General features: G+C 45.7%; 1 protein-coding gene across 3 annotated transcripts; it reads left to right on the top strand.

The window, feature by feature from the left end:
* Positions 1 to 602: 602 nt before the first annotated feature.
* On the top strand, positions 603 to 26406 carry YTHDF1 (YTH N6-methyladenosine RNA binding protein F1). Of its 3 annotated transcripts, none has more exons than XM_077335819.1 (6): positions 603 to 625; positions 3963 to 3987; positions 6563 to 6642; positions 13670 to 15193; positions 16369 to 16434; positions 24731 to 26406. In XM_077335819.1, exons 4-6 carry the CDS (start codon positions 13688 to 13690, stop codon positions 24755 to 24757), a joined length of 1599 nt encoding a protein of 532 aa, XP_077191934.1. In that variant the 5' UTR covers positions 603 to 625; positions 3963 to 3987; positions 6563 to 6642; positions 13670 to 13687; the 3' UTR covers positions 24758 to 26406. The 3 variants fall into 3 exon arrangements, with proteins under 3 accessions (XP_077191934.1, XP_077191932.1, XP_077191933.1); XM_077335817.1 differs by lacking the exon at positions 603 to 625 and adding an exon at positions 708 to 1330; XM_077335818.1 differs by lacking the exons at positions 603 to 625; positions 16369 to 16434 and adding an exon at positions 709 to 1330.
* The last annotated feature ends 107 nt before the right edge of the window (positions 26407 to 26513 follow it).

Raw genomic sequence — 26513 nt, 5'->3', positions numbered from 1 at the left:
ATAGGGTGCCCCCAATAACTACAGATCCCCGCGAAGTTCCAGAGGGCCCACCCCGGTCTTCTTCCACCACGGAAACAGGCCCCGGATCTGATTTCTGTTGCTTCGCCATTGCAAATGCATCCCTCCATGCCGTCGTTCCCGGGAAAAGGCCTGGGGGCCTCTGCTGCGCGAGGGTGGACGGGCCCTTCGGGTGTCTCCGCGCCTTCTCCAACCGGTGAAGCTTCCGCGCTACACCGGGCGCACTCCTGCCTGCTGGCCACTACAAAAAGGCGCACGAGACCGACCGAGCGCGGCTAGAAAGCATCGAGTCCCGTCAACGGAGCCGAATGGGGCTCTCCTCCGCCGGCGCCTGAGGTAAAATGGAGCGGCCGCGGCCTTCCCTCAGCCGCTTCTCCGTTCCGATTGGCTCTGGCGGCGCCACGGAGCCCCGCCTGCTCCCGCTGTCAATCAACCCGCCGACCCCGCCCAGCCGGGTGAACGAGAACGGCGGTTTGGGCGGGAACTTAAAAAAAACACGCGCAGACGCCCACAACTGACGGGCCCCGAAGGGGCGGGGCAACGCCGGCCGAGGCCGCCCCCAACGGCCGCCGTCGCTCGTGCCCTCCCCACGACGCATGCGCGGCAGGTGATTTTTCTTCTTTCCCTTCCTGTGTGTGGCGGCGGAGCAGGGAGGCTTCTTCCCCCCCCCCTTTTCCCTTCCCGGGATGCCCCGCGCGGCAGAGGCGTTGACGTCACCGCTGCCCGGCCCGCGCCGCCATTGGAGTTCGAAGGCGCCTCCGGCTCGCCGAGAAGCCTCCTTCCCTCAGAGAACCGCGCGCCTTTCTCCCCACCCCCCCTCCGCCCAACCGCCAATTTCGAGGGAGGGAGGGAGGGAAGGGGACGCAGCCCCCCCCCGCTTTTCTCCCTCCCCCACCCCCTGAGGGAGAAGGAGGCGGGCGCGCACGCGCGGCGGGCCCCCCCCCCGTCTTTTAAAGAGGAGGCGGCGGGCGATGTGAGGGAGCGGACGGGGGCGCGCGTGCGCGCACAGGGAGGGGGAGGCTCTCCCTTCCCCTCCCCCTAACGAGCCCCTTTTCCCCCTTCTCGGTCACGCCGGTACGTGCGCGCGCATCTCTCGCTGCCTCCCGGGGAGGGGAAGAGGACCCCCCCACCGCGCGCGCGCGCGCGCTCCCGCACCTCTATCGGCTCCCTCCACGTTCCCCCCCCCGACACACAGGGCCCGGGCTCCCGTGCCTGGCCACGCCCCTTCCTCCTTTCCCCCTCCCCCCTCCCCACCTCTTCCTTCTCCTTCCAGGGCGCATGAGAGATGTCTGCCACCAGCGTTGACCCCCAGGTAAGTGGTGGGGAGGAGGGGAGTTTGGCTGCAAAAGGTGCCTTTCCCCCCCTATCCTCCTCCAAGCAGTCAACTCCACCTTCCTGAAGCTTCCTTTGCCTTCCTCGCCCTCTCTCAGGTCTCTGCCTTCCTATGCCTGTTCTTCCAGGGAATGCCTGTCTGTCCGTCTTCTTCCCCCTTTCTCAATCCATGTGTTTTTTCATTATTGGTGTTCTTCAACCTCTCCGTGGCTGCAAGAACCCAGGAATGCTTGCTTGCCTGCCTTCTTCCCCCTTTCTCAATCCATGTGTTTCCATTATTGGTGTTCTTCAAGATTTCCATAGCTGCAAGAACCCAGCAAAGTCTGCCTGCCTTCTTCCTCTTCTCCAATTACACATCTTCAAGATTTCCATGGTTGCAAGAACCCAGAGATGTTTGCTTGTCTGTCTTCTTTCTCCTTTCTCAATCCATGTGTTTCCATTATTGGTGTTCTTCAGCCTCTCCGTGGTTGCAAGAACCCAGGGATGTTTGCTTGTCTGTCTTCTTCCTCCTTTCTCAATCCATGTGTTTTCATTATCGGTGTTCTTCAAGATCTCCATTGCTGCAAGAACCCAGGAATGTCTGCCTGCCTTCTTCTTCCTCTCCCAATACACATGTCTTCATTATTAAGTGTTCTTCAATCTCTCAATGTCTGCAAGAACCTGGAAATGTTTGCCTGCCCGTCAGCTTCCTCCTCTCCCAAGACACGTGCTTTCATTATTGGTTTTATTTGCTTTTGCAAATGGCTCCTTCTGGATTTAAACATGCTTTCCACCACCTCTCTTCTTCTGCGGCTTTTAGTTTTTTACATCTTATCTCTGGCCTCTGCCCCTTGACATATCTGAGCTATTTTCAGTGCTGCTTTATGTGAGAGATGTGCTACAAGTGGACACTTAAAAAAGATATGTGATGCTCAGTATTTGCAGCCTAAGTTGATTTGGCTGAAATGGTTATGTGTGGCAAGCTTGGGTTTGCCCTGTGTGGTGTGTGAAATGGCTCTTAGTGCAGCTGCTGTATTGAGCAAAGAGAGTTTCATTTTGTTCTCCTTGGCTGTGTCTCATTTGTGTTCCAAAACTTAGCATCTTTGCCTTATCACCACCTTAAAAGCTGTGCAGCATCTATGTTTAGCTCAAGCTCTCAGGCTCTGTGTCTGACCTTATCTGTCTTTACTTCCTTACTTAGTTTAGCTGGCTTGGCTTTTCTTTCTTTATTGGACCTTAGTGTGTGAGTGAGATAGTTCCTGGAATCTCTCCCTTTCATGTGTAGGCTACTCTTGATTTTAGAAGATGCAGCCTACAGCACTCCAGTCCTCAAATTGGCATCAAGTCTCTCATTAAAATGCTGGCTGTTTGTTTTCCTATATAGTCTACTCCAAGTTTAGGTTGCTCTGATGTCTGTTTTTCCCCCATATTATTCTTTCTTCCTTTGGGTTATATTTTTCTTTCTGAGAAGCATTTCTGGAAGCTAGAAAGGCACTGTGCTCTTTGAAGAAGCCTCTCTTCTCTTTCTTTGGCATTGTCTGTTTTAGCAGAGCCGAGGTCCCAGCTCTTCTCCCCCTTTAATCACAATTTTAACTATTTATAAACTGTTCAAATGGCTTGATTTTCCCCCCTGTAGTTCTTATAATAGCCCAGTAAGGTGAGCCAGGATTATTACCCATGTGCTTGGCTTGGTGGAGCTAAGGCTGACAGAATGGCATGCCTAAGGCCTCCTGCTAAGTTCATGGCTGAGGTGAGACGGTGATTTCCCTTGCCTTTAATTACGAGGCTTTATGTACTCTCTGTAGCCACCCTTTCTTTAGGTGTCCTCCACCTGTTGTTATACTAACGTTTACATAAACCATTTTCTTGAGAAACCACTTCTCACTCATTTCAAGCACTTCTTGATTCTGTGTGTGAGGTGTTTACTAATTTCCCCAGGAACTTGTTTTCTCTTTACTTGTTTCTTAAATTCCAAGATGTGGGCATTTATGTTCCTGGTTGCCCTTGTCTCTCCAGTATTGTCTTGGTCTGAGACTTGGTCCTCCTCTTTGTCAGTTTAGGAATTCTAGTGATCTTGCTGGCAGTCAGCTTCTTTCTCCTCTTTGAAGTCTTTCTCTCACAGAACAGCCTTCAATTTGAATATCTAGTACACCTGTCATGTATCTTTTTTGAGAAGTGACGTGTTTCTCTTTTGGCCTTTGTTCTGCTTTCCTGCATCTTCACTTGACTTTTGGTTCCCAGATCCTTCTCTTTGGAAGCTGCCCTTTTGGAAGCTGTGGTGGTTTCCTTTTAAAAATCTCATATGTTTTGATATTAATTCTATTCTTTTGGGACTGCTTCCTCACAGTCCCTTACGCTGTACATGCCCTTAACTTCCTGTACAGAATTCGTCATTCTGAGATCATTCTAAATAAGTATTGGCTAAACAAAACAACGGGCTTTCAGTAATGCTTGGAAATTGGGATAATTTAAATCTAGATGCTTTTGAAAGGTGCCCTTTTTCCTATGGAATTGTGTGTGCACTATATTTTGAGCTACCATGTGCTTACATTAGAACACAAGTTGCTTTATTTCAAATGATAATATCTGTTCTGTTCTTTTTCCCCCCCCCATCATGTCTTATGGTATGACAGAGACCGAAAGGACAAGATAATAAAGGTAAGGGAAATTCTAATCTAACAAACGTATCTCAAAGTGTTCTGAGGCAGAGATGAACTTTGTTCTGAAGTGGCAGTAGCTGGCTCTCAGTGACGAAACAGCTGCTAATAAATATGTGCAATGAAATCCTAAGTGTAATATCCCCGAAGCCTCCTGGAGTTAAATGGGTTAAATTTTAGGTATGCTATAGCATAGGATTGGGAGTCTTGGGGACTGTTTGTTCTTCCATGCCACTGTTCATACGTGTGTACGTAGGCATTATCCTAAAGTTTGCTTTAACAACAGAGATGCCTGCTTTTGCAGCAGTGTCCTGGCTCATCTTTCTAAGAGTGGGGAAAAAAATAAGTGGCAACTTCATTTTGCAGTTAAGCTACTTCCTCTTCAGCCACCAGAGTATCTATTATAGGATTATGGGTCATGGGAGCTGACACATCATTGCTCCTTTTCCACCGAAACTATTTTTGTTCAGACTCCAAAGTTCAAACTCCCCCGATTGCCTGTTGTTGCAGAGAATCCTACGTAACATTGCAACACTTGCTATAACTAGTTTTGGAAAGCTAACAGTCCTGCTTGCGATTCCCTTTCTGTGTTTGAGAGAGTGGGAAACAGTATATCAAAACCACAAGAACTGTATTGTTTACACTTTCAAAGGCATCTTGCCTCAAACAATCACAGCCTATGTTATAGTCTGCATACTCTTTGCCAGGGGTAGTCAAACTGCAGCCCTCCAGATGTCCATGGACTACATTTCCCATGAGCCCCTGCTCTGTGCAGTGGTATATGAGCCAGCTGTTATCACTTTTGCTACTTAAAGGGGTTTAAAGTACATCAGAGACAAAAACACAGTGGACAAGTGAGACGTTTCTATATGTAACCTTCACTGAATTGTGCCCTTAACATTATGTCTCTAGTCATAATCCAGAACAGAGTGATTTCAGTACGTTGAAGCAAACCTAACAGAGTGCTGAGATGCATTTGCACCACAGGTGTTCTGGAAAACGGCCATTAATAGCATTCAAACATTGATGTTATGTTTTGAGTGCTTCACATTAAAGCTTTCTTTTCTCTAGATCACCCCAACAGGTGATCTACAGCAAAGCAGTTTCTGTATATAAACCAAACAGGAACTATGAATATTTCTGGCTGTCTTGAGGTTACATTGAGCTCTTTAGTGTACTCTAACTGTCCTAGGCAGTGTTGTGTAAAATATATGTAGTTTTGTGAAACGTAAATCGTATGTAGTATAACATTGTCATGCTTTCCTGATTTCTTTATATGTGTAAATACTTGTTAAATCTTTGAACATTTAAATGTACTGTAGCTTGCACCATGAAAACTTCCTTGCTATCTTCATCTTAAAAATCAGTGGTTTTCAAACTTCCTGCCTTAAGAGAACTTTTTCCACATCGGCTGGTCAGCAAAAGGGGGCCTCTTCATATTAGCACTGGAAATTAAGTTAACTGAAGAGTATGTTGTGAAATGAGAGTATTGGTAGGGTTATGTGGGGTGCTGATTGTCCTTGGTAGCCCTGTCCTTGCTAGCCCTTGTTGTCTCCCATTGTGCACTGCCTTATACCAGCTGTTCTCTCAAGGTTGCAGACTTTCAGCTAACCTCAGTAGCGGTGATCTCATAGAGAAGCCCCTGTTAATCTTTGAAAGAATCCCAGTGGCTGTCTAGGCCACAATTTGAAAAGTTTACTGGAGATTCTACTGCTAATTAACAAAGATTGGTATTTTTTGAGGCACTGTAGAAGATATAAACTAGATTAAGCTAAATAAAGAAGTCCCCAAGACCTGTCAGGAAGTGTACAATTTCCATTTGATAGACCAGCATTCAAAGACTCCACTGACCGCAGTGCTAGTATTTGATTCACCAGTGTTGGACTTTGGTGCCCTCAAATTCTCTTGCCTCTCCTTCTGATGCCTCCCAGCACCTGGCAGACTGTAAACCACTGTAAAACCACTGTAAAATCTAGGATTTTTTGACTGATGTTATTGTTTCCGATTTGTGGTTTATTCTATATTGTTTTACTTTGTTATATTGTTTTATGGAATATACTGATTTTATTTAGTTTAGACTCTGTAAACCACGGGTAGTCAAACTGCGGTCCTCCAGATGTCCATGGACTACAATTCCCATGAGCCCCGGCCAGCAAATGCTGGCCGGGGCTCATGAGAATTATAGTTCATGGACATCTGGAGGGCCGCAGTTTGACTACCCCTGCTGTAAATAAGTTCCTCTCTTTTCCTTCATAGGACGCACAAGTGTAAGAGTGCATTATGAGCATGAGTCCTTTTCTTGACAAAGCCGTGTTTCAGGTTGTTGGAAAACCTGTGTCGCAAGCCGCTCAGCGGCAAACTGGTTTTATAAGCAACGGGGGCATGTTTAAGTGAACATAGATTTTTTTCCCCTCCCATCTTGTCGAAATCTGACCCCTCTGGCCAAGAATTAACAGTTTCATGGGATGAAGACTCGTATACATATACAGTCACTACATTTTAGCTTATGCTTCATGCCAAAACTCCAGAATGTGCAATGATACAACTGTAGCATTTTTTGTTTTGTTTTGTTTCAGTGCAAAATGGTTCACTTCATCAGAAGGATACAGTTCACGACAACGATTTTGAGCCTTACCTTTCTGGACAGTCAAATCAGGTTAGTCAGTGCTGCAGAAACAACGTGTGTGTTTTTTAAGGGAACTTAAAGGTAAAGGTATCCCCTCTGCAAGCACCGAGTCATGTCTGACCCTTGGGATGACGCCCTCTAGAGTTTTCATGGCCGACTCAATACGGGGTGGTTTGCCAGTGCCTTCCCCAGTCATTACCGTTTACCCCCCAGCAGCAAGCTGGGTACTCATTTTACCGACCTCGGAAGGATGGAAGGCTGAGTCAACCTTGAGCCGGCTGCTGGGATCGAACTCCCAACCTCATGCGCAGAGCTTTCAGACTGCATGTCTGCTGCCTTACTACTCTGCGCCACAAGAGGCTCTAAGGGAATTTGGGGGAGTGCAAATCAAGGAATTCAACCATTAAAAAACAAAATCTTTCCTAGAATGTAGTGTGGGGTGGACTTAGTGCTCCCACTCACCTTTAGGTGAACTCACAACCCCCAGTATCGCTGCTGTTTCTACTCAGAATGCGCTTTTGCAAGCCTGTGCTGCAGATGTCAAGATCACTGTTATTCCTGTGGCAGTTAATGCTGAGCTTTGTAATTTCCTAAAACGCTTGTAAATCTCAGAGCCAGGAACTCTTACTTAATAGGAATTTGCATTTCAGTAGAATTTTGTGGTAGCGCATCATTGAAAAGAAACCGAAGAAGTCCCAGAAACGCTGTTGTTACGGAGCACACTGCCAAAGCTGGTTGGGGAGAGGGGAACCAGTACTGTAGCATCAAGGGTAAATGGAAAATTGGTCTAAAGCCGTACATTAAAGTATATGTATATAAAAAGCAGCAGATGTAAGCTCAATTTTGGGATGTTGCTTTCTGTTTTGTTATGTGCTTCTGCAGTGCCCGTGAGACCTGGAATGTTGTTGTGGAGATCATAGTGCAGGGGTGGCCAGACTGTGACTCTCCAGATGTCCATGGGCTACAATTTCAGTTCTACTGGGGGGGGAAATTATTTGCCTCATGCTGTGCTGGATCTTTTGGCTATAGTCAGCTGCTGCTCATGCTAAGGGTGATGCATGCGTTCTCACTTGACAATAAGTGCCCACTTCCCAAGTGAAACATAAAGTAGTATTCCCAAAATGTGACACAGTAGAGCTGTAGAAATGACTGATGAACCATCAGGAGATGACCATTCTCCCTTCAAGACATCTACTGTTCTGAATCCTCACAGACGGGTTGAGAAAAACTAAATAGAAACATTCTGCTTTTGTGCTCTAGCTAAAGATGTAAATATTTGATATATTTGTCAATTTCTACAGTCTCTGTAGCTTACCTTTGTTGAAGGTCCTGCTTATGTTTGGTACAATGAGTTGACGACAAAATAAAGTCCCTCGATGTAGCTGTTGGCGGGAAACTTCCAAGGCAATGAGCCATCATATCAAATATTGCTGGAGATTAATCTTAAGTTCCTGTATCTGCTAAAGGAAGGGGTACCAGCAGAAAACAACTTAGAAGCCCAATCCTTAGCATTCCATATTCCAGATCTGATATTTATTTATTATTTATATATTTATATTCTGCCTTTCTCACCAATAGTCAAGGCAGATTAGACAATACAGTCAATGAGCTGAGATCTAAAAAACAGTGTGGTAGGACTAGGATGGCAGAAATCTAAACACAGTAAAAATATTGAGCATGATATGTTAAACAAGCAATCAGCGTACATCATAAGGAGGAATACAATGCACTAAGAACAGGATAATATACACAGATAACACATAGAATCATAGAGTCGGAAGGAGCCATACAGGCCATCTAGTCCAACCCCCTGCTCAACGCAGGATCAGCCTAGAGCATCCTAAAGCATCCAAGAAAAGTGTGTATCCAACCTTTGCTTGAAGACTGCCAGTGAGGGGGAGCTCACCACCTCCTTAGGCAGCCTATTCCACTGCTGAACTACTCTGACTGTGAACATTTTTTTCCTGATATCTAGCCTATATCGTTGTACTTGTAGTTTAGACCCATTACTGCGTGTCCTCTCCTCTGCAGCCAATGGGAACAGCATCCTGCCCATGCCAACACATGCCATACAGAGCAGTAAAGTCTACAGACATGTTTTCTTTAAACCTTTCTCAAGCCATTCTTGGTGTAGTGGTTAGGAGTGCGGACCTCTAATCTGGGGAGCCGGGTTTCATTCCCCATAGCCTTGATAAAGCTGTTCCAATCGAGTGATAATATCAGGGCTCTCTCAGCCTCACCTACATCACAGGGTGCCTGTTGAGGGAAGAGGAAAAGGAAGGCAATTGTAAGCCACTTTGAGACTCCTTTGGGTAGAGAAAAGCAGCATTTAAGAACCAACTCTTCATCTTTACATTATATCCCTATCAACCTTCATTAAATTGCCTTTCTGCTCTACATAGTTTGTGGAATGCCAGAAGCATAGGAGCCTTCTTGACCTTCTTAGGCTAGCCATTCCACAAGGTGAGGGCCAGTACTAAGGACGTACGTATGTAGTTAGTGGTTGACCTGGCCCATTTGCAGTATTGTACCTGTAGAGGGCCCTGTTCAGGTGAGCAAAGTTACTTCTTGTGGAGGGTCGGTGGTCTAGTTTCTCTGTGATGGCCAGAACTGTAAAGGGTTCCTGGTGGCTTGAGGGCAGCCAGGGGAGTGACTGCAGAATGTGTTAAATGTGCTATATATACTCGGGTATAAACCTACTTTTTCAGCACATTTTTAATGCTGAAAGAGCCCCCCTAGGCATATACTCGAGCGAGTTATTGATATTGTGGTAAAATTAGTTGGCTTATGCTCAAGTATAAACAGGTACTTGCTCCAGGTAGCCTCTCATTTTGCATCAGCTGGAGTCTCCAGGTTGACTTTGAGGGAGAGCTATGTAGTAGGTGCCTTGGCTAAAATTTGAGTTGGCTTATGCTCAAGTATAAACAGGTACTTGCTCCAGGTAGCCTCTCATTCTGCATCAGCTGGAGACGTTGAGGGAGAGCGATGTAGTAGTATGTTCTTGATGTGAACATAAGAAAAGCTCTGCTGGATCAGATAATCGAATCCAGCATCCTGCGTCATGCTGTGATTAGTCATTTGCTCTGGATGGTCAACAACAGGGCACTAGAGGCTGAGGCTTTACCGTGGCGATGCCTCCTGGCACTTGTACTCAGAGGTTTCTTGCCTCTAGGCACCGTGGCTGGTAGCCCTTGATAGACCTCTCCTCCTTGAATCTAATTCCATGGCATTGGCGTGATAGTTTTCAAGTAGATATCACTGCATAAAAGCAAAGTAATTTTCGCAAGTCACTTGACTGAGTGTTTGGGAACATTATTCAAAACCTAAAGCCGGGTTGACTTGTCTCGTTCACTTTTATGTAGTTCACATACAAATGATTTTAATTTGAATGCTTTAGCTTACCAAGTACTTTTACAATTCTTGCCCGCTTCTATTCTGGTTAAAGCTTTGAGGTGAATGCACATAAGTCTACTGACGAGGCCACCCAGTGGGATTTTAATAGGTATGGCAAGCTCTTTTCTATGCAGCATGTTAACCCCTATAACTAAAATAAGCCCTTTTGTGTGGGCACAGACTTTTTGTAATCCTATATGTGGTTAAAGGGCGAGTAACAGTTTTTACAGAAACGCAGTGGCTTGGATCCTTAAAAGGTTTTGTGCTTGTGGAAGGCAGGGGGAAAAGGGGGTGTTTGTATTTTTGCCATGTCCCTCCCAAAAACCTGGCCCTCCAGAGTTGCCATACCCTAAGCATTGGGCTTCATAATTACAGAGAGAATTGGGGGAAATTGTAGTGCTTCTTCTCGGTAGAAAACTTGGGATCCAAAACAACATGATTCTAGAATGGTGCTCTGCTGAGCAATTTCTCACTGTTTATATTAGCTAGAAAACCTTGTGTTCTGTGTCAGGTTGGATAATGGCACTGTTCATTTTGCCTGTATGCCCAGCCTCCTTGCCTTGGATATCGGCTGAGTGGATTCTTTCTCATTCAAACACCTTGGGGTAGCATGGTTTGATCCCTCTGACTCTCTGCTAATGATATAGCATAACCTAAATGACGTGAGAGATAATTAGGGATGGGTAAGGGCCACCCTGCTTCAGTAAAGGTCCCCTTTGCAATGATGGTTTCAGCATTCTAAAGAAAAATCTGCTGTTATTATAATACTTGATTCACTGGTGCTGTATATTCTTGATCATAGAATCATAGAGTTGGAAGGGGCCATATAGGCCATCCAGTCCAACCCCCTGCTCAACGCAGGATCAGCCCAAAGCATCCAAGAAAAGTGTGTATCCAACCTTTGTTTGAAGACTGCCAGTGAGCAGGAGCTCACCACCTCCTTAGGCAGCCTATTCCACTGCTGAACTACTCTGGCTGTGAACATTTTTTTCCTGATATCTAGCCTATATCGATGTACTTGTAGTTTAAACCCACTACTACGTATCCTTTCCTCTGCAGCCAATGTTGATGTACCATGGGAAGTCATTTTTAACTAAACTGTTGATTTTTAGAGTGCAAGCTTTGGTATATGTCAAGATTAAGCAGCTCCAGTTACCTTTGTCTTTTAATATGCTATACAAAAGCAAATGACTTGTAGCTGTGTTCTTTCCACTCCATATTCTCCAATAGTTACCTTTGGAAAACATCCATATTTCTCAGTGGAGGTTTTCAGATTACCAACATTGCCTGGTTTGTCTCACCCTTTTTTCCATACTGTGAATTCATGCCTTAGAGCAGGGGTAGTCAACCTGTGGTCCTCCAGATGTCCATGGACTACAATTCCCATGAGCCCCTGCCAGCGAATGCTGGCAGGGGTTCATGGGAATTGTAGTCCATGGACATCTGGAGGACCACAGGTTGACTACCCCTGCCTTAGAGGCAAGTGGGTAGAGTGTTTTGAAAGAAGTCCACGAAGAACTTACCAGTCCAGGCTATGCTAAATTGGTCATCGATATAGCTCCACCCCCAAAAACTGTGTGGTACAATAATTCCAAATAATGTGAATCCTATTTCTGCAGTTTTTGGAGCCAGTGCTTGCCTATGAGTCACTGTTTTCTGCAGAAAGCTTGTGTATATAGTTGAAGCTTGCCAGTAGAGTGGGCAAGCAGAGCTATGCTAAAGTCCAGTAGCTCTGCTGTAGCGTCACAGTTTTTCTAAAACATCGCTGTTTACTTCCCATTATGTTATAGTCCAGTGCGGTTAAGAGCACCGACTTCTAATTTGGTGATTCGGGCTTGATTCCCTGTTCCTCCACATGTAGCCAGCTGAGTGACTTTGAGCAGTCCTGTCAGAAACTCTCTCAGCTTCACCTTCGCAGGGTATCTGCTGTGGGAAGAGCAAGGGAAGGCGATTATAAGCTGCTTTGAGATTCCTTTGGGCAGTGAAAAGCGGGGTATCAAAACCAACTCTTCTATTGGCTAATTCAGCAAAGGAGTTCTTTTAGATCAGGGGTAGTCAAACTGCGGCCCTCCAGATGTCCATGGACTACAATTCCCATGAGCCCCTGCCAGCATTCGCTTTTTTAGATGTTGCGGTTCCATGATATTATTCATGCTTGTTTTAGAACATGAGAAATGCTGAAAATCTGAGATTTCCCGTATAAGTTTTTTTTATTATTATTATTATTATTGCAGGAACCTCAATTCCCTGAAAGATCAGATCCCCTTAAAAGTCACTGGCAAACTGGCTGGAATATGCCCTAATAATAGCTGCCATTTCTGAGGACACACCTCCCCTTCATTGTATCTGTACTGGACATCTTATTGGGACCGCATTCCAATTACAAAGGTGTTTCTGTGGGAGGTGGGGGTTCGCTGGAAGCTAGCTGCTTTAGAAGCCACTGGCTTTAAAGCAGGATAAAAAAATCCAATTAATAAGCGAAAGGTCTCTTTGGGATCCTGTGACATAAGCCAAACAAAATATATGGAGTCCTCCACACAGATGACCAATGGGGGCTGCTTTATGATGCAGTGGTTCGGTGTGGAAAAGTTCAGCACAAGACTGTGACGTACTTAAATCCTATGAGAATGTTTAGGAAATCAGAAACACATCAGGAAAGAGCATCTGCTAGTTTCAGTGGAGATCCTCTCTAACCATCTGCGTAAGCTTCAAACTGGCTGCAGGATAAAAACGTAGCTTTGGAGCACAAAACCGTCTTTGGGCCTGAAGGAATTACCGGTGCTCTCATGTGAATTATTCATACCTGATTTTTGTCCTTGCTGTATCTTGTGGCAAGAAATAAAATAACGATGGCCAAGTTTCTAAACCAGCGTATAAAAATGCCGCAGCATTGCTGATGTCCATCACGTCCCTTCTGTGTTTCCTTTTCTCAAAGCAGCAGTAATATGCATGTTCATAATTATAGTGCCAGGGGTAGAAACTGGTGGTAAAGGTCTGCTGCTCAAAAGGCGCTTTCAGATCAGAGTATGCAGAGAATGAGCAGAAGGTGTGTGTGTGTGTGGGGGGGGGGACAATATATACAGCAAACATTTGGACGACCCCTAAGAGGAAAGGAAGCTATAGAAAGGTGAACGGTAAGATAGGCTTTATGAATAAAAACAAAACTCAAAACCAGGGGGGCATTGTGGACGTAATCTGGGAGTGATTTCTCAGGTTAGAAAACTGAGCAGGGAGAATGTAGGGTGAATGGGGGCTTTTCCGCAAGCTTGCCTGGATTTTCTGGGCAGTCAAATCACAAGAATTTCAGTAGATTTGGTCACGGTTCATCCATAAGTATGCCCTACGCATGCTCACAGTTGTAGAGCCAATTTATTTCATTCGGGATTTTAAAGGGAAAGCGCTGTCATTGGCGGCATCACAACACACATTTGCCAGGTGGATTTTCAATATCATGGGTGTGTTTTTTAACAGGCATTCAAATATCCATTGCAGTGATATAAGGAGAAAGGCAGTGCTGCGCTTAAAGTGGAAGTCATCTGGTTGCTTCTATAGCATTAATGCTAGAATGTAGGGGGTGTAAAGTTTCCCGAAACATTTTTGCTCAATTATGTTCGGCGTTGTGACTATCTGAATCTGAAAATGCCTCGCTCTTTTTTTTTTACAGAATAACAGCTATCCATCAATGACAGATCCTTACCTCTCCAGTTATTACCCGCCTTCGATTGGCTTCCCATACTCTCTCAGTGAAGCGCCATGGTCAACTGGCGGAGACCCTCCCATCCCATACCTCACCACCTATGGACAGCTCAGTAACGGCGACCATCACTTCATGCACGATGCTGTTTTTGGACAGCCCGGGGGACTGGGGAACAACATCTACCAACACAGGTTTAACTTCTTCCCGGAAAACCCAGCCTTCTCCGCTTGGGGGACAAGCGGCTCGCAAGGGCAGCAGACTCAAAACTCGGCTTACGGGAGCAGTTACAGCTACCCGCCCAGCTCCCTGGGCGGGACGATCGTCGACGGCCAGACAGGATTTCACAACGATACTTTAAATAAAGCTCCCGGGATGAACAGCATCGAACAGGGCATGGTCGGGCTGAAGATTGGCGGAGACGTCGCCACCTCCGCCGTGAAAACCGTGGGGTCCGTGGTCAACAGCGCTGGGATGGCCGGGGCTTTATCTGGCAACGGTGGCTCAGCTGTAAACTTGCCAGTGTCCAAACCGACCTCTTGGGCTGCCATTGCCAGCAAGCCTGCAAAACCTCAACCCAAGATGAAAACAAAAAGCGGGCCTGTCCTAGGAGGAGCTCTGCCTCCCCCACCTATAAAGCATAACATGGATATAGGTACTTGGGATAACAAGGGTCCTGTGGCCAAAGTTCCAACTCCCCAGCAGATCCCATCGCCTCAGTCCGTCCCGCAGCCACAGATTATCCAGCCTATTCCTGCCCAGCCGCCTCCGCTGACCCAGCTGCCGTATCAGAACCCTCAGCCGCCGCCTCCTCAAAACCGGTGGGTGGCTCCCCGTAACAGGAACGCAGCTTTCGGCCAAGGCGGAGGGGTGGGCAACGAGAGCAACTCACCTGGGAGTATTCCGGTGAACTCTGTCCCCGGCGGCGAGTCCCACCCTGTTCTCGAAAAGCTGAAGGCCGCTCACAGTTACAACCCTAAGGATTTCGAGTGGAACCTTAAAAACGGACGCGTGTTCATCATCAAGAGCTATTCGGAGGACGACATCCACCGCTCGATCAAGTACTCCATTTGGTGTAGCACAGAGCACGGCAACAAGCGTCTGGACAGTGCTTTCCGCTCCATGAACAGCAAGGGCCCCGTCTACTTGCTCTTCAGCGTCAACGGCAGCGGGCATTTCTGCGGAGTGGCGGAAATGAAGTCGCCGGTGGACTACGGTACCAGCGCTGGGGTCTGGTCTCAGGACAAGTGGAAGGGGAAGTTTGACGTCAAGTGGATCTTTGTGAAGGACGTGCCCAACAACCAGCTGCGACACATCAGGCTGGAGAACAATGACAACAAGCCGGTGACAAACTCCCGCGACACTCAGGAGGTGCCCTTAGAGAAAGCAAAACAAGTGCTTAAAATTATTGCGACGTACAAGCACACCACCTCCATCTTTGATGACTTTTCTCATTACGAAAAGCGCCAGGAAGAGGAGGAGGTAGTGCGGAAGGTAAGATGGCTCTAGAGAGTCTCATGGCATGAACAAAATCGGGGTTCTGTGGTGGTGGGGGTTGGTAGTAAGTAAGCTGATCAGGAAGTAAATAATTGGGCTTCAGTGCTTTTTGTACCCTAAAGTAGCACACATCCTTAATCCCTATTCAAAGTGGCAAGTGATTGTTGTTGGGGTGACATTTACGTTACGTTGGCGCTTTGCTGTAATAGCTGTGTTCTCATAGGGGTGATTGGGGTTGGGGTTTGGCAAAACTATTCTTAGGTTTATAGGTTTTTATATTATTATTTTATATTATTAGTTTTATTGGTTTTTAATGGGTTTTTGGATTTTACCTGATTGTAACCTGCCTGCCTCCAGGGGGAGGCGGGTAATAAATAAATAATAATAATAATGATGATGAGGATGATGATGTGACAGCCTTATTGGCTCATTTATATCTACCCCTAAAAGCTCTGTGTTTATGGCAGCTGTATTATTTCTGTAGCTCTAAATAGATAGATATAGATATACTGTATTTGCCGGCGTATAAGATGACTGGGCGTATAAGACGACCCCCCAACATTTCCACTCAAAATATAGAGTTTGTTACATTACATTACAGTACTATGGGCCACTATGGGCAGCTATGTCTATCCCAACTGAAGTGCACCTGGCGTATAAGACAACCCCCCCACTTGGAGGCATGTTTTTCAGGGGGGAAAAGTAGTCTTATACGCCAGCAAATACTGTAGATATAGATAGATCTCAGATGAAATTATGGGTGGAGTGAGAATCGCAGTGCTAATAATTTCCCCCAAATAACCCCACAATTGCTGGGATTTTCAAGCAAATCTCATTAAGGAAAGGCTAGTGGGGTGGGATTGAGCGGCAGTGCTGGAGGGTCCCGTCAAATTGCAGCTGATTGACGACCACCTTGTTGAGTCATTCAGCCACGGTTTGCCCATTGCCTGCCTCTGCATCACAATTCTGGACTTCTTTGGTGGACCCCCTTCCAAATATTGACCAGGACTTGACCCTGTTTAGATTCTGAGATTGGGATGACGTGGACTCTCCATGTCAGGACATCCGTATCAGACACGATAAATCAATCATAGTTTATTTGGTGTACACAAACTTGCTTAAATGCTGGGCTCACCTGCTCTCTTCCTCTTCCCCTTGTGCCGCATGCCAAGATTGAAGACAGGTCTTCCGCTAACTCCAATTCTGATGTCCAAATGTGGTTGCCTTCACTGACTGAGGTTAGTTATTTTTTCCCCAGGAACTGGGATTATTTAAATGGTATTGTTTGCTGAGAAATGTGGTGACTTGCAAAGCATTACCCCAGTTAATGAAGGCACCCCGATTCAGATGCCCGCAGATAGTCGCGGTTGAGAGGCCTGCATTTTTAGTCTGAGGGTATCATGGGTGGGGATAGCAGAGGGCCATCAGCCTCATATTTCTTGACATTTGCGACCATCGTGAATGAATTTGTCATTCGTTTCAAGCCTGAACGTAGCCTCTGCAGACGTTAACAGTTAACAGACGTTAACAGCCTGTCATCAGTAGTATAAAGCTTAGGCAATAATGCAAAACAGAAAACTGGAGCTACTCAGACCTTTGAACTGTTGTTTAATTAAGAATACTAGAGTGCAGTAGGCCAGCTCTTCCGCCAGGTCTAGGGTTGAGGTTGGGTGTGCAAGGAAGGTCATGGCCCCCCTATAGGAGTGGTGGCTTGCGAGTTCTGTCTGCGCCCTCCTCACCCTTCTGCCCCTCCCAGAGATATTGCTGAGGGATTGTTGGGGATGGGGACGATGTTTCCACCATATTTTTATTGCATACTGGATATTCTGTATTTTATGATATATGTCAGGGGTTTTAATGGGGATCATTTGGGGTTTTATCTGACATTTGTAAGTTGCCACGAGCCTTCGGGGAGTGGCAGGAAAATAAATAAATAACGAAAATAGATTTACAGGATTCTGGAGTTCACTGAAAGGGAAGGTGAATTAAAGGGCCGGATCCTGACAAAATGTTCTGCCTCTCCCAGTGATGTCCACTAATCTCCCTGAGATACTGCTGGGGTCGGGTGGGGATACATAAGCCTCAGTAACAGAATGAGAGACAAGTTAGGAATCTACTGCAGGAAGAGAGAGTTGGTGGGAATTCATCCCTCCCATTGCTGGAAAACTTTGTCTAGAGCCCACCCAAACAAAGAAGGTACAGGGAAATAGCTAGGGTCCCACCAAGTGCTCTGGTCCTGGGCTTGTGGGTATACTTTGTAAGCAGGTAACATTTGGATTTCCTCAGCTCCTTAGCCCCAAAGGCAGATCATTCCCTTGCCCACAACTACTCTGCTTAAGTGTTCTCTTTAAGTATTTGAAAGGTTGTCACTTGGAGGAGGGCAGGATGCTGTTTCCATTAGCTGCAGAGGAAAGGACACACAGTAATGGGTTTAAACAAGTACAACGACATAGGCTAGATATCAGGAAAAAAATTTACAGTCAGAGTAGTTCAGCAGTGGAATAGGCTGCCTAAGGAGGTGGTGAGCTCCCCCTCACTGGCAGACTTCAAGCAAAGGTTGGATACACACTTTTCTTGGATGCTTTAGGATGCTCTGGGCTGATCCTGCGTTGATCCTGGGTTGGACTAGGTGGCCTGTATGGCCCCTTCCAACTCTATGATTCTTGTAATTGACAAGATGTCTGTAGTTTCTCAGCAGTGGATGAGGCTGTCTTAACTTTGTGAGGCTGCAAAATAAGATATGTTATTTAGTTGAAATTTCCAAAGTTCCCAGCACTGATCTTGTACTCTCTTTTAAGAGACATTGCAAGACTGACAGATTCTCCTGAAGAAGCCTGTTGACAAAATGTGTGAGGAATTTAGGGGATTTTAACTGTGTAATAAAATATATTTTCCCCTTAATTTTACACAATTGGCCTCAGCTGTATTTTTTCAACTCTTAGTGGTGGGTGTGGCATTTTTATTTTCTCCTAAGCCTGCATAAGAAGGTTGTGAGCTACACCTCACTGGTGATCTTTAAGCAGCGACTGGACAGATAATTATCATGGATCTTTTAAAAGGCTGATCCTGCATTCAGCAGGTGGTTGGACTTGATGGTCTGTAAAGCCCCTTCCAAATCTGTAATTCCTTTTCTTCACTCTCTGGCTGAGGAAGTTACGGAAACCTGGAAGATTTGCTTCTCCTAGGCTTTCAGTACTCCCAAGGGGGCCACTGCTGTAGAGGCAATCTAGGTTTGCAGATTCTTATATACAACCCCACCTCATCCAGTCTCCCTGAGCCTAGCTGTGTCCCGTTTCTTTTTGTCAGATTATGAACCTTTCTGCTCTTGTGGGTAGCCGCAAATGGGGTCCATTTGGCTTAGGGGTGGGGCTGTTGCAAGAAATAAAGCCACATAGGTAATCAAGGGTTTGATTGTTGAGATTGTAGTCATTGAATTTATTGTTTATGGCCGTCGGCTGTAACTATAAAACCTTAACAGCATTTAAAAAATGCAAAATGTACTATATGAAATACAAAATTCAGATTACAACAAAAGGTACCAAAGAAATCCTTACAAATTCTTGTTGGTGAAACCAACAAGAAACCCATGGTGAGGCTGATATACTTGCTGTCTGTTTTCAAAACTTTTGCTTGCTTGGCTTGTAGCTTCAAAGGAACCCTTATTTACTCACAGTGGAGTCCCTTATTTACTCACATGGAATCCTGTTTCAGGGCAAATGAGATTGACTGAGCAGTATCTTAGAGAACCTGCTTAAATTTAGATCACTTTTACGAGGGGGGGGGGGCGGAGTTTCAAGGCAATCCTAGATCTACCTGGGAATGTGATGGGCATTTATTGTTCCCCAGGAAGGCAAATGCCTCCTGTCTTTTTGTGGGACAGGATTCTGTGAGTGTGCAAGTTGTGGAAGCAGCGCATCTTATGTGAGATTTCCACTGATTTCCCTCCTTTTACTGTATGTACCCCCCCCTGCTGTTCCTGTGTGTCCTAAGGCCTCAAGAAGCAGGATTTGCAGGGCATGGCAGGCTGCAGCAAAAAGGGAAAAGGCAATGCCTCTTTGATAAAAGGAAATACTGCTTCACACAGAGAGCAATTAAAACTTGGAATTTACTGCTAGAGGATGTAGATTAGATAGATTCCTGGAGGGTACGTCTGTCAGTGGCTACTAGCCATGGTGACTGAGGGGAACCTCCACATTCAAAGGCACTAGTCCTCTGAATCCTGGAAGCAGCATCAGGGGAAGGCTCTGTGTCCTCTTGTTGGCCATCCAGAGGAACAGGTTGGCCACTATGTGAGAAAATAAGGTGGACTAGATGCACTGTTAGTGTCCTCTAGCAGGACTTATGTTCCTATGAAGGGGGAGAGAGGAATGTTCCATTCACTGCCCTCAGTGCATGGGATCTAACCCCATCCCTTTAGCAGTTACCTGAAAAGCCCCTGCCTCACAGTACCCTGGTGTGGAGAGAGCGATGTACCATCTCCTTAAACTGAGGGTTTTTTAAAAAATTTGCAGAAGCACTTTGTGCTAGTACCAGTTCTCTTTTAATTGCCAGGCATTTTATTCTACGTCACTGTAAAACCAAAACTGTTTGTCAAATGCCATACACTCTGTAGACTTTTGTTTGTTTTAAAACCCCTCTTGTTTTGTTAGAGTAGTTCTCAGCCATAACGTCTAATACGCTTTATGTAAACGTCAAAATACTTTTAAAAAATTCAGCATAACAGGGTTATGCTGAAGTTTTTATTAAAACATACCATTGACTTATGTAATAAAAATAAGATTTGCGGGTCATAATCCGAAACAGTAGCATGTGTCAGGTCAAAATTTTCACAGTTTTTGAAGCCACCTCTGCAACAGTTACTTCTTCTGAAGCATCAAGCTGCTGTCAAGTGCAAGTGCTAACTTTGGGTTACAGCTTTTGGATAATCTCCCTTACAATTTATAATAGTTTGCATTCAGGTGTTTCAGTACATGCATATTTGGATTCAAGGGGGTAGCCGTGTTGGTATGAAGCAGCAAAACAAATTTGGAGTCCAGTGGTTCGTTTAGGACTAACAAAGTGTTCATGCACATGGAAGCTCATCTGAACCTACAAATAAAATGGGAAGGGGGTGGTGGGAGGAGATGGGACTCATCGCCTAACTGCCAGTCAGGTAGGCTGTCCCATCCCTGATTGGCTGTCCATATAAGGAATGGTCAAGTCAGGTAGCATGCTGTGCCCCTGGCCGCATCTCCCTCTACCTAGGCCAACAGGAGCTGGGAGGGAGGGGAAAGAGCCTGGAACTGCAGCCCCAGTAGAAGTAGAAGGATGGAGAAAGCCCCAGCCCCAACCATGGCCTTGCCAGGCCTCGGCTGGGCTGCCAGGGGGGAGGGAGCGCGCCAGACCTCAACAGTGCTCCTGCCACCCGAGAAGCCCTGGCTGCAGCCTTGCCAGGCCTTGGCAGTGCTGCTGGAGGGGAGGGGGGACAGGATTGCCCACCAGCACTCCCCTCCCTGCCCTGAGCAGGTCCACTTAGGCCTGGAGAGGCCATGGCAGGCCTTTTCAGGGTGGTAGGGAGAAGTCCCCACCAGCACTCCCTCCCACCCCGAGCACCTCTGATGATGACTGGAGAGGCCCAGCAGACCTTTTCAGGGCGGGTAGGATGGGAGTCCCCACCAGCACTCCCCCACCCCAGGTAGGCCTCATTGGATAGAATGTCCCATTGGATAGAATGCAGTGGATGGGGCACCCTCTTTTGGAACCCTAGAAGTGGACCCCGTGGTTCAATTGTTATGAAATTCGGAGGAGGGTCAGGGGAGAGCATCCCGGAGTTACTCTGAAAGCTTGGAGGTTGTAACTGAGCCCCCCCCCCCCACACACACCATGCCTTAGGAAATGTGGATATGCCAGAATTCCCATTAAAGCTAATGGCGCCATTGACTTTAATGGGCGCAGAGGCCGAATTGGTCCGTATTGGGACCCTGGTAAACAAGCCTAGGTTAGAGCAGCCTTGATCAATCTTTTTTACTGTTGAGAAACCCGTGAAATATTCTCCAAGCTTCAAAAAACCACAGAAGTGGCACAATGATGCAGGGTACCGTTGGGAAGCATAGCTGTGGACATGCCCACCCAAGACCCCATGCCTTTCAGGCCCATCATTAGCCATGGGGGGACGGACGGACAGATGAACATGACCATATATGGTCATATCACCTGATAAATGCTTAACAAATTTTAGAAATATATTAAAAATCAATTCCCACCCATTCAGGAAACTCTTCCAGGGCCATCAAGAAACCCCAGGATTTTACAAAATCCTGGTTGAGAAACCCTGGGTTAGAGAGCTGTACGCTAACAAGTACTACCCGAACACTAGAGAAAGAGAGTATGTCGAATGACATTTAATTGGGTAAAGTGGTAAAAATGGAATCAGAGTTACATCAATATCAGGGGTCTCCAACATATTAAGTAGGCACCCAATGGCACCTTTTCTGTTGCCCGCAAAGTATTTTTAGGAAATGGGTGGGGTCAGGTAGGGCTTTTTTCAGCAAAGCTTCTGCTTGACTATTGGTGATTTGATTGGCAGTGGAGACATTTTTTAAATGTTGCTTTGGCAGCCATTCTATATCACAGATTGCTGTAATGGTTGAGAGTAGCAGACTTTAATCTGGGTTGATTCCCTCCTCCTTCATGTAAAGCCTGCTGGGTGACTTTGGGCCAGTTCCAGTTCTCTCAGAGCTCTCTCAGACCCCCCTTCCTCACAAGGTGCCTGTTGTGGGGGAAGGTAGGGAATAGTGGTTGTAAGCCACCTTGAGATTCCTTAAGGCAGAGAAAAGCAGGGTATGAAAATCATCTGTTCTTCTCATATCTGCTGTGTTAATGAAGTTAAGCCATTTTTGTGGCAACCATTTTGTTGCTGCATCCCCCATGCCATGTCCGAGCTCCAAATGAGCCCACAGGCTCAGAAAGTTGGGGGCCTTGGTGTGTATTCTTAATTCCTGTTGCTTCACATGAAGGCATTTTGTCTGTCTGTAATTTCTTTGGATGCTTCAAGATACTGGGGAGACGAGAATCGTTTTGGGGGCAACAAAGACCTGCTTCTCACTCCTTTCAAAATGCTGAAGTGGCCATAACAATGCTTGTGCCTTAAAAGCTAGTACATTTAATGTGCTATAACACATGAAGCTTCAGTTCAGTTTATTAATCAGCCTTAGGCCATTTCAAACAAATTAACTGTTGTATACAAATCAGTTACAATCTTTAAACAGCCCGTGGCGCCACGGGCGCCACGGACTAAATAATTCGTTAAGCCCCCTAGAGGTGGGCTTTGTCCGTGATGAGGAAGGGTCCGGGTTGGACCCTTCCTCACGACAGACAATTGGAGGGACCAATCGGCAGGCGATTCCCAGCCTGAGCAACTGCGAGCCGCGCACAGCGCGGCTCGCAGTTGCTCCCGCGCCTCTCGCAGCGTCAGACCGCCGCCCGAGGGAACCCCCAGCAGTCGCGGCTGCTGGGGGTTCCCTCCCTGCTGGACTCACGCGCCTTCTCCCCTTTCAAAACCCCTTTTTATAAAGGGGCTTTGAAACTAGTTGGAATATAAAACTGCGGTCACTAATCTATTGGTCGTTCACGGCCCCAGGGAAGCGTGCCTGGCCTCAACCATGGCCAGGGCCTTTTCGGTCCTGGCCCCGACCTGGTGGAGGAGCTGCGGGCCCTGCGGGAACTTTTGGCGTTCCACAGGGCCTGCAAAACGGAGCTCTTCCGCCAGGTCTTTGGTTGAGGCCAGGCGTCAAGGAAGATCAACGCCCCCCTCCCTATATGAGTGGCAGTAGCGAATTTCAACAGCGCCCTCTGTTCACCTTCCCCTCTGGAATAGTTTTTGGGTTGGTTTATTAGTATAGGAAGAGCCTCTTGTGGCGCAGAGTGGTAAGGCAGCTGTCTGAAAGCTTTGCCCATGAGGCTGGGAGTTCAATCCCAGCAGCCGGCTCAAGGTTGACTCAGCCTTCCATCCTTCCGAGGTCGGTAAAATGAGTACCCAGCTTGCTGGGGGGTAAACGGTAATGACTGGGGAAGGCACTGGCAAACCACCCCGTATTGAGTCTGCCATGAAAACGCTGGAGGGCGTCACCCCAAGGGTCAGACATGACTCGGTGCTTGCACAGGGGATACCTTTACCTTTACCTTTATTAGTATAGGATATATTTTACCGCCACATCTTATCCCCAAATTGGGGTTTTGATTGTATGTATTTTGTAGTTTTTATGTATGTTTTTAGGGGTTTTATTGGGATTTTATTCTATGCTGTAAGTCTCCTCGAGCCTTCGGGGGGGGGGAGGCGAATAATAATAATAATAACAATAAAAACAATAATAACAATAACAATGTCAAATGGGTTCCTACATGGTAGTATAAAATTACACAGATAAGACTGTACAATATTAGGAAAAAAACCATGATGATTAGGGCTTTAGCTCTGGTTACACAATTTGGACCTTATTTTCCTGGCTGCGAGGGCAAACAGTGCAACTCTATTGGTAACATCGGCATCAATATCTGACAGTAGGAAAATCATATTAACTTGCCTCTTGATTCATCATAGAGGGGGCAATCTACTACCTAGTATACTCCAGTTTGAAGTGCTGGAAACCCCCTTTAGTGACCGCAATCCCTTAAGGCTTTCAGTGTGCTGCAGGATTGATCTATTACTTCCCCCCCAGTGTTATGGTTCAAAGTATGGTAGGGCCCAGAAAACCTAAACGGCGTGCTGCATGCAAGGGATAGCCTAATTATACTAGGCTGCAAACCAATAAGCCATTACATGGAAATTATAAACTGTCTGAAGCCGCTATTCTTGCATAAGAAACATCAAAATTATACACATGAAGCTGGTTGATACCGAATCAGACCAGTCCATGAAAGTCTGTAATGTCCGTTCAAACTGGCAGCAGCTCTCTGGAGCCTAAGGTGAGTTCTTACACATCACCTTTTCACTGGAGATGCCAAGGATTGAACTTGGGACCTTCCGTATGCCAAGCAGATGCTCTTTCACTGAGCCACACCCTAAAGCCCACCATACCTTTGTTGTTGTTAGTTGCAAAGTCGTGTCCGACCCATCGCGACTCCATGGACAATGATCCTCCAGGCCTTCCTGTCCTCTCCCATTCCCCGGAGTCCATTTAAGCTCGCACCGACTGCTTCAGTGTCTCCATCCAGCCACCTCATTCTCTGTCTCCCCCTTCTTCTTCTGCCCTCGATCGCTCCCAGCATTAGGCTCTTCTCCAGGGAGTCCTTCCTTCTCATGAGGTGGCCAAAGTATTTGAGTTTCATCTTCGGGGTCTGGCCTTCTAAGGAGTAGTCAGGGCTGATCTCTTCTAGGACTCACAATACCTTATACCACTATAATTAAAGATGCCTCAAGTCCCATTTTCCAACCTACAGCAGACAAATAGGGCTAGCCTCCTGAAACGGTTACGTATTTTAAAGTTTGCCTAATTAATAGCTTCAGCGGTGCATTTTTTGTTTCCGAATCCTAACTCTGCATTTTTCTCTTTACAGGAACGTCAGAATCGAAGCAAACAATAAGAATAGACATATATAGCTTGAGATATATATGTGTATATATATATCTGATATTAAAATTTGATTATGAAAAATGGAATCTTTTTAAAAAAAGAGTTACTCTGGTGCCGTATTTTGGCATCAGAAGACTGAAAAACTTTCAGCTCCGATATCTTTTTGTGTGTGTGCGTGTGCGTGCAGGGGAAATTCAATGGTTGCATCTTTTAAGTACGTTGTAATTTTTTTTTTTTTGGTTTTGTTTTTTTGCCCAGGTGAATACGCGTTAATTTGTATCTTTTTCTATGTAAAATGCTGTAGAATCCATGAATAAAGGTGTTACTTGTTTTTTAAAAAAGAACTTTTTAAGTTGGTTAAAGAAGTTTCATCGACTAGGTGATTATAATTCGACATTCTGAAAACGTGAGTGTCTCCCGAAGACGTCGGCGCAAATTATGTTTTCTAATAATCTGGAAATTCACCTTTAATTTTGTATCCATGTACTACAGATCCTCTTGCCTCACCATTCCCATAATTGTTTTGATCCTTCATTGCGTTAAAAAAAAAAAAAAACAGCCATCTTTCTCCTGAATCTTTGGTTCTAAGTTCATTTACTTAAAACCCTAAGTACATCTTAACGTTTTGACCCTAGTGCAGCAAGTTCAGCTCACTTTGAGTAGTTCATCTTTATCTCTGTTCCATTGATTAATTTGTTTAAAATGCTGAAAGTGCAGCTTTTGTAGGAAAGCTTAATTCCCAGGGCCCTTTCTTGTGCAAACGGCATAAATGAAAATTTGCTCAGACGCACAATCGTGCTCATGCCTGACTCCCAGTCCTCTCAGTGGGGCTTTCAGGAGAAATGTTTCCCCAATGGGTTGTGGCCTTAACAGTGTCTGGAAGTAGTTTTTCTTTCCTATGCCCCTCAGGGAGCATCTGCTCCATATCGTACTGCAAAAGGCAAGAAACTTTTATTTTCCCCCCCCCTCACCCTCTCGTTTTCTGCGTAGCTTATTGACTAATGTCAGCATTGCAAAAGGTTTGTGGCAGTGTGGGCGTTTTTTGTTCGGCTGGTTTTGAACTTTCTGTTAAACACTTTTCCTTTTTTTTTCTCCACTTCTCGAAAATGCCATTTAAAATTTTATACCAAGAATAATGGTGAGCTTTAATATAGAATCTTAGTACGGACACATGATGGATTATGCTTCAGATGTTTACAGTTGACAGTGTGTGTAATTTTTTTTGTTGTTGGATGAGTAAAAAAAAAAAAGCCAACCATTTTAAGAAATGGAATTTTGCTGTCATGTTTTTGTGGAATGAGGGAGCTGTTTTGAAGAGCCAGCCACCAATCGGAGTTTCAAAAATTAAGCATGAATTCTTTGGTGCTCATGCCTGTCTCTCTAGCACACCGAAGTCTGCACGTGTATCGTAGAGGATCTTTTACTTATTCTTAGAAAGCAAATATCTTCTGAAAACTTATTTACTCAAAAAAAAAAAAAAGAGGACCTCCAATTTAAATGAAATTTAAGCTGTATCATTTAGACTTGTATTTAGAATATATAGCTTTGTGTCTGGACTGTTACTTTATGGTGTAAGGAGTAACGGACAGCATCGGATTTACCTTTTTTTTTTTTTCCTCTAGGAGAATACAAGCCTTAATAAATAATACCTACTTAGCATGTGTGATGTCATCTCATTCTTTACCCCGCCTCCCCAGCATTTCAAGGCCCACTCACATCACGGCTGGGGAATCTCAAGGGCAAGGCTGTTTGATGCTCTGTATCGG

Source organism: Paroedura picta, chromosome 4 (genome assembly GCF_049243985.1).
Source record: "Paroedura picta isolate Pp20150507F chromosome 4, Ppicta_v3.0, whole genome shotgun sequence".
Lineage (NCBI taxonomy): Eukaryota > Metazoa > Chordata > Lepidosauria > Squamata > Gekkonidae > Paroedura > Paroedura picta.
This window is presented reverse-complemented; position numbering and strand designations above follow the sequence as displayed.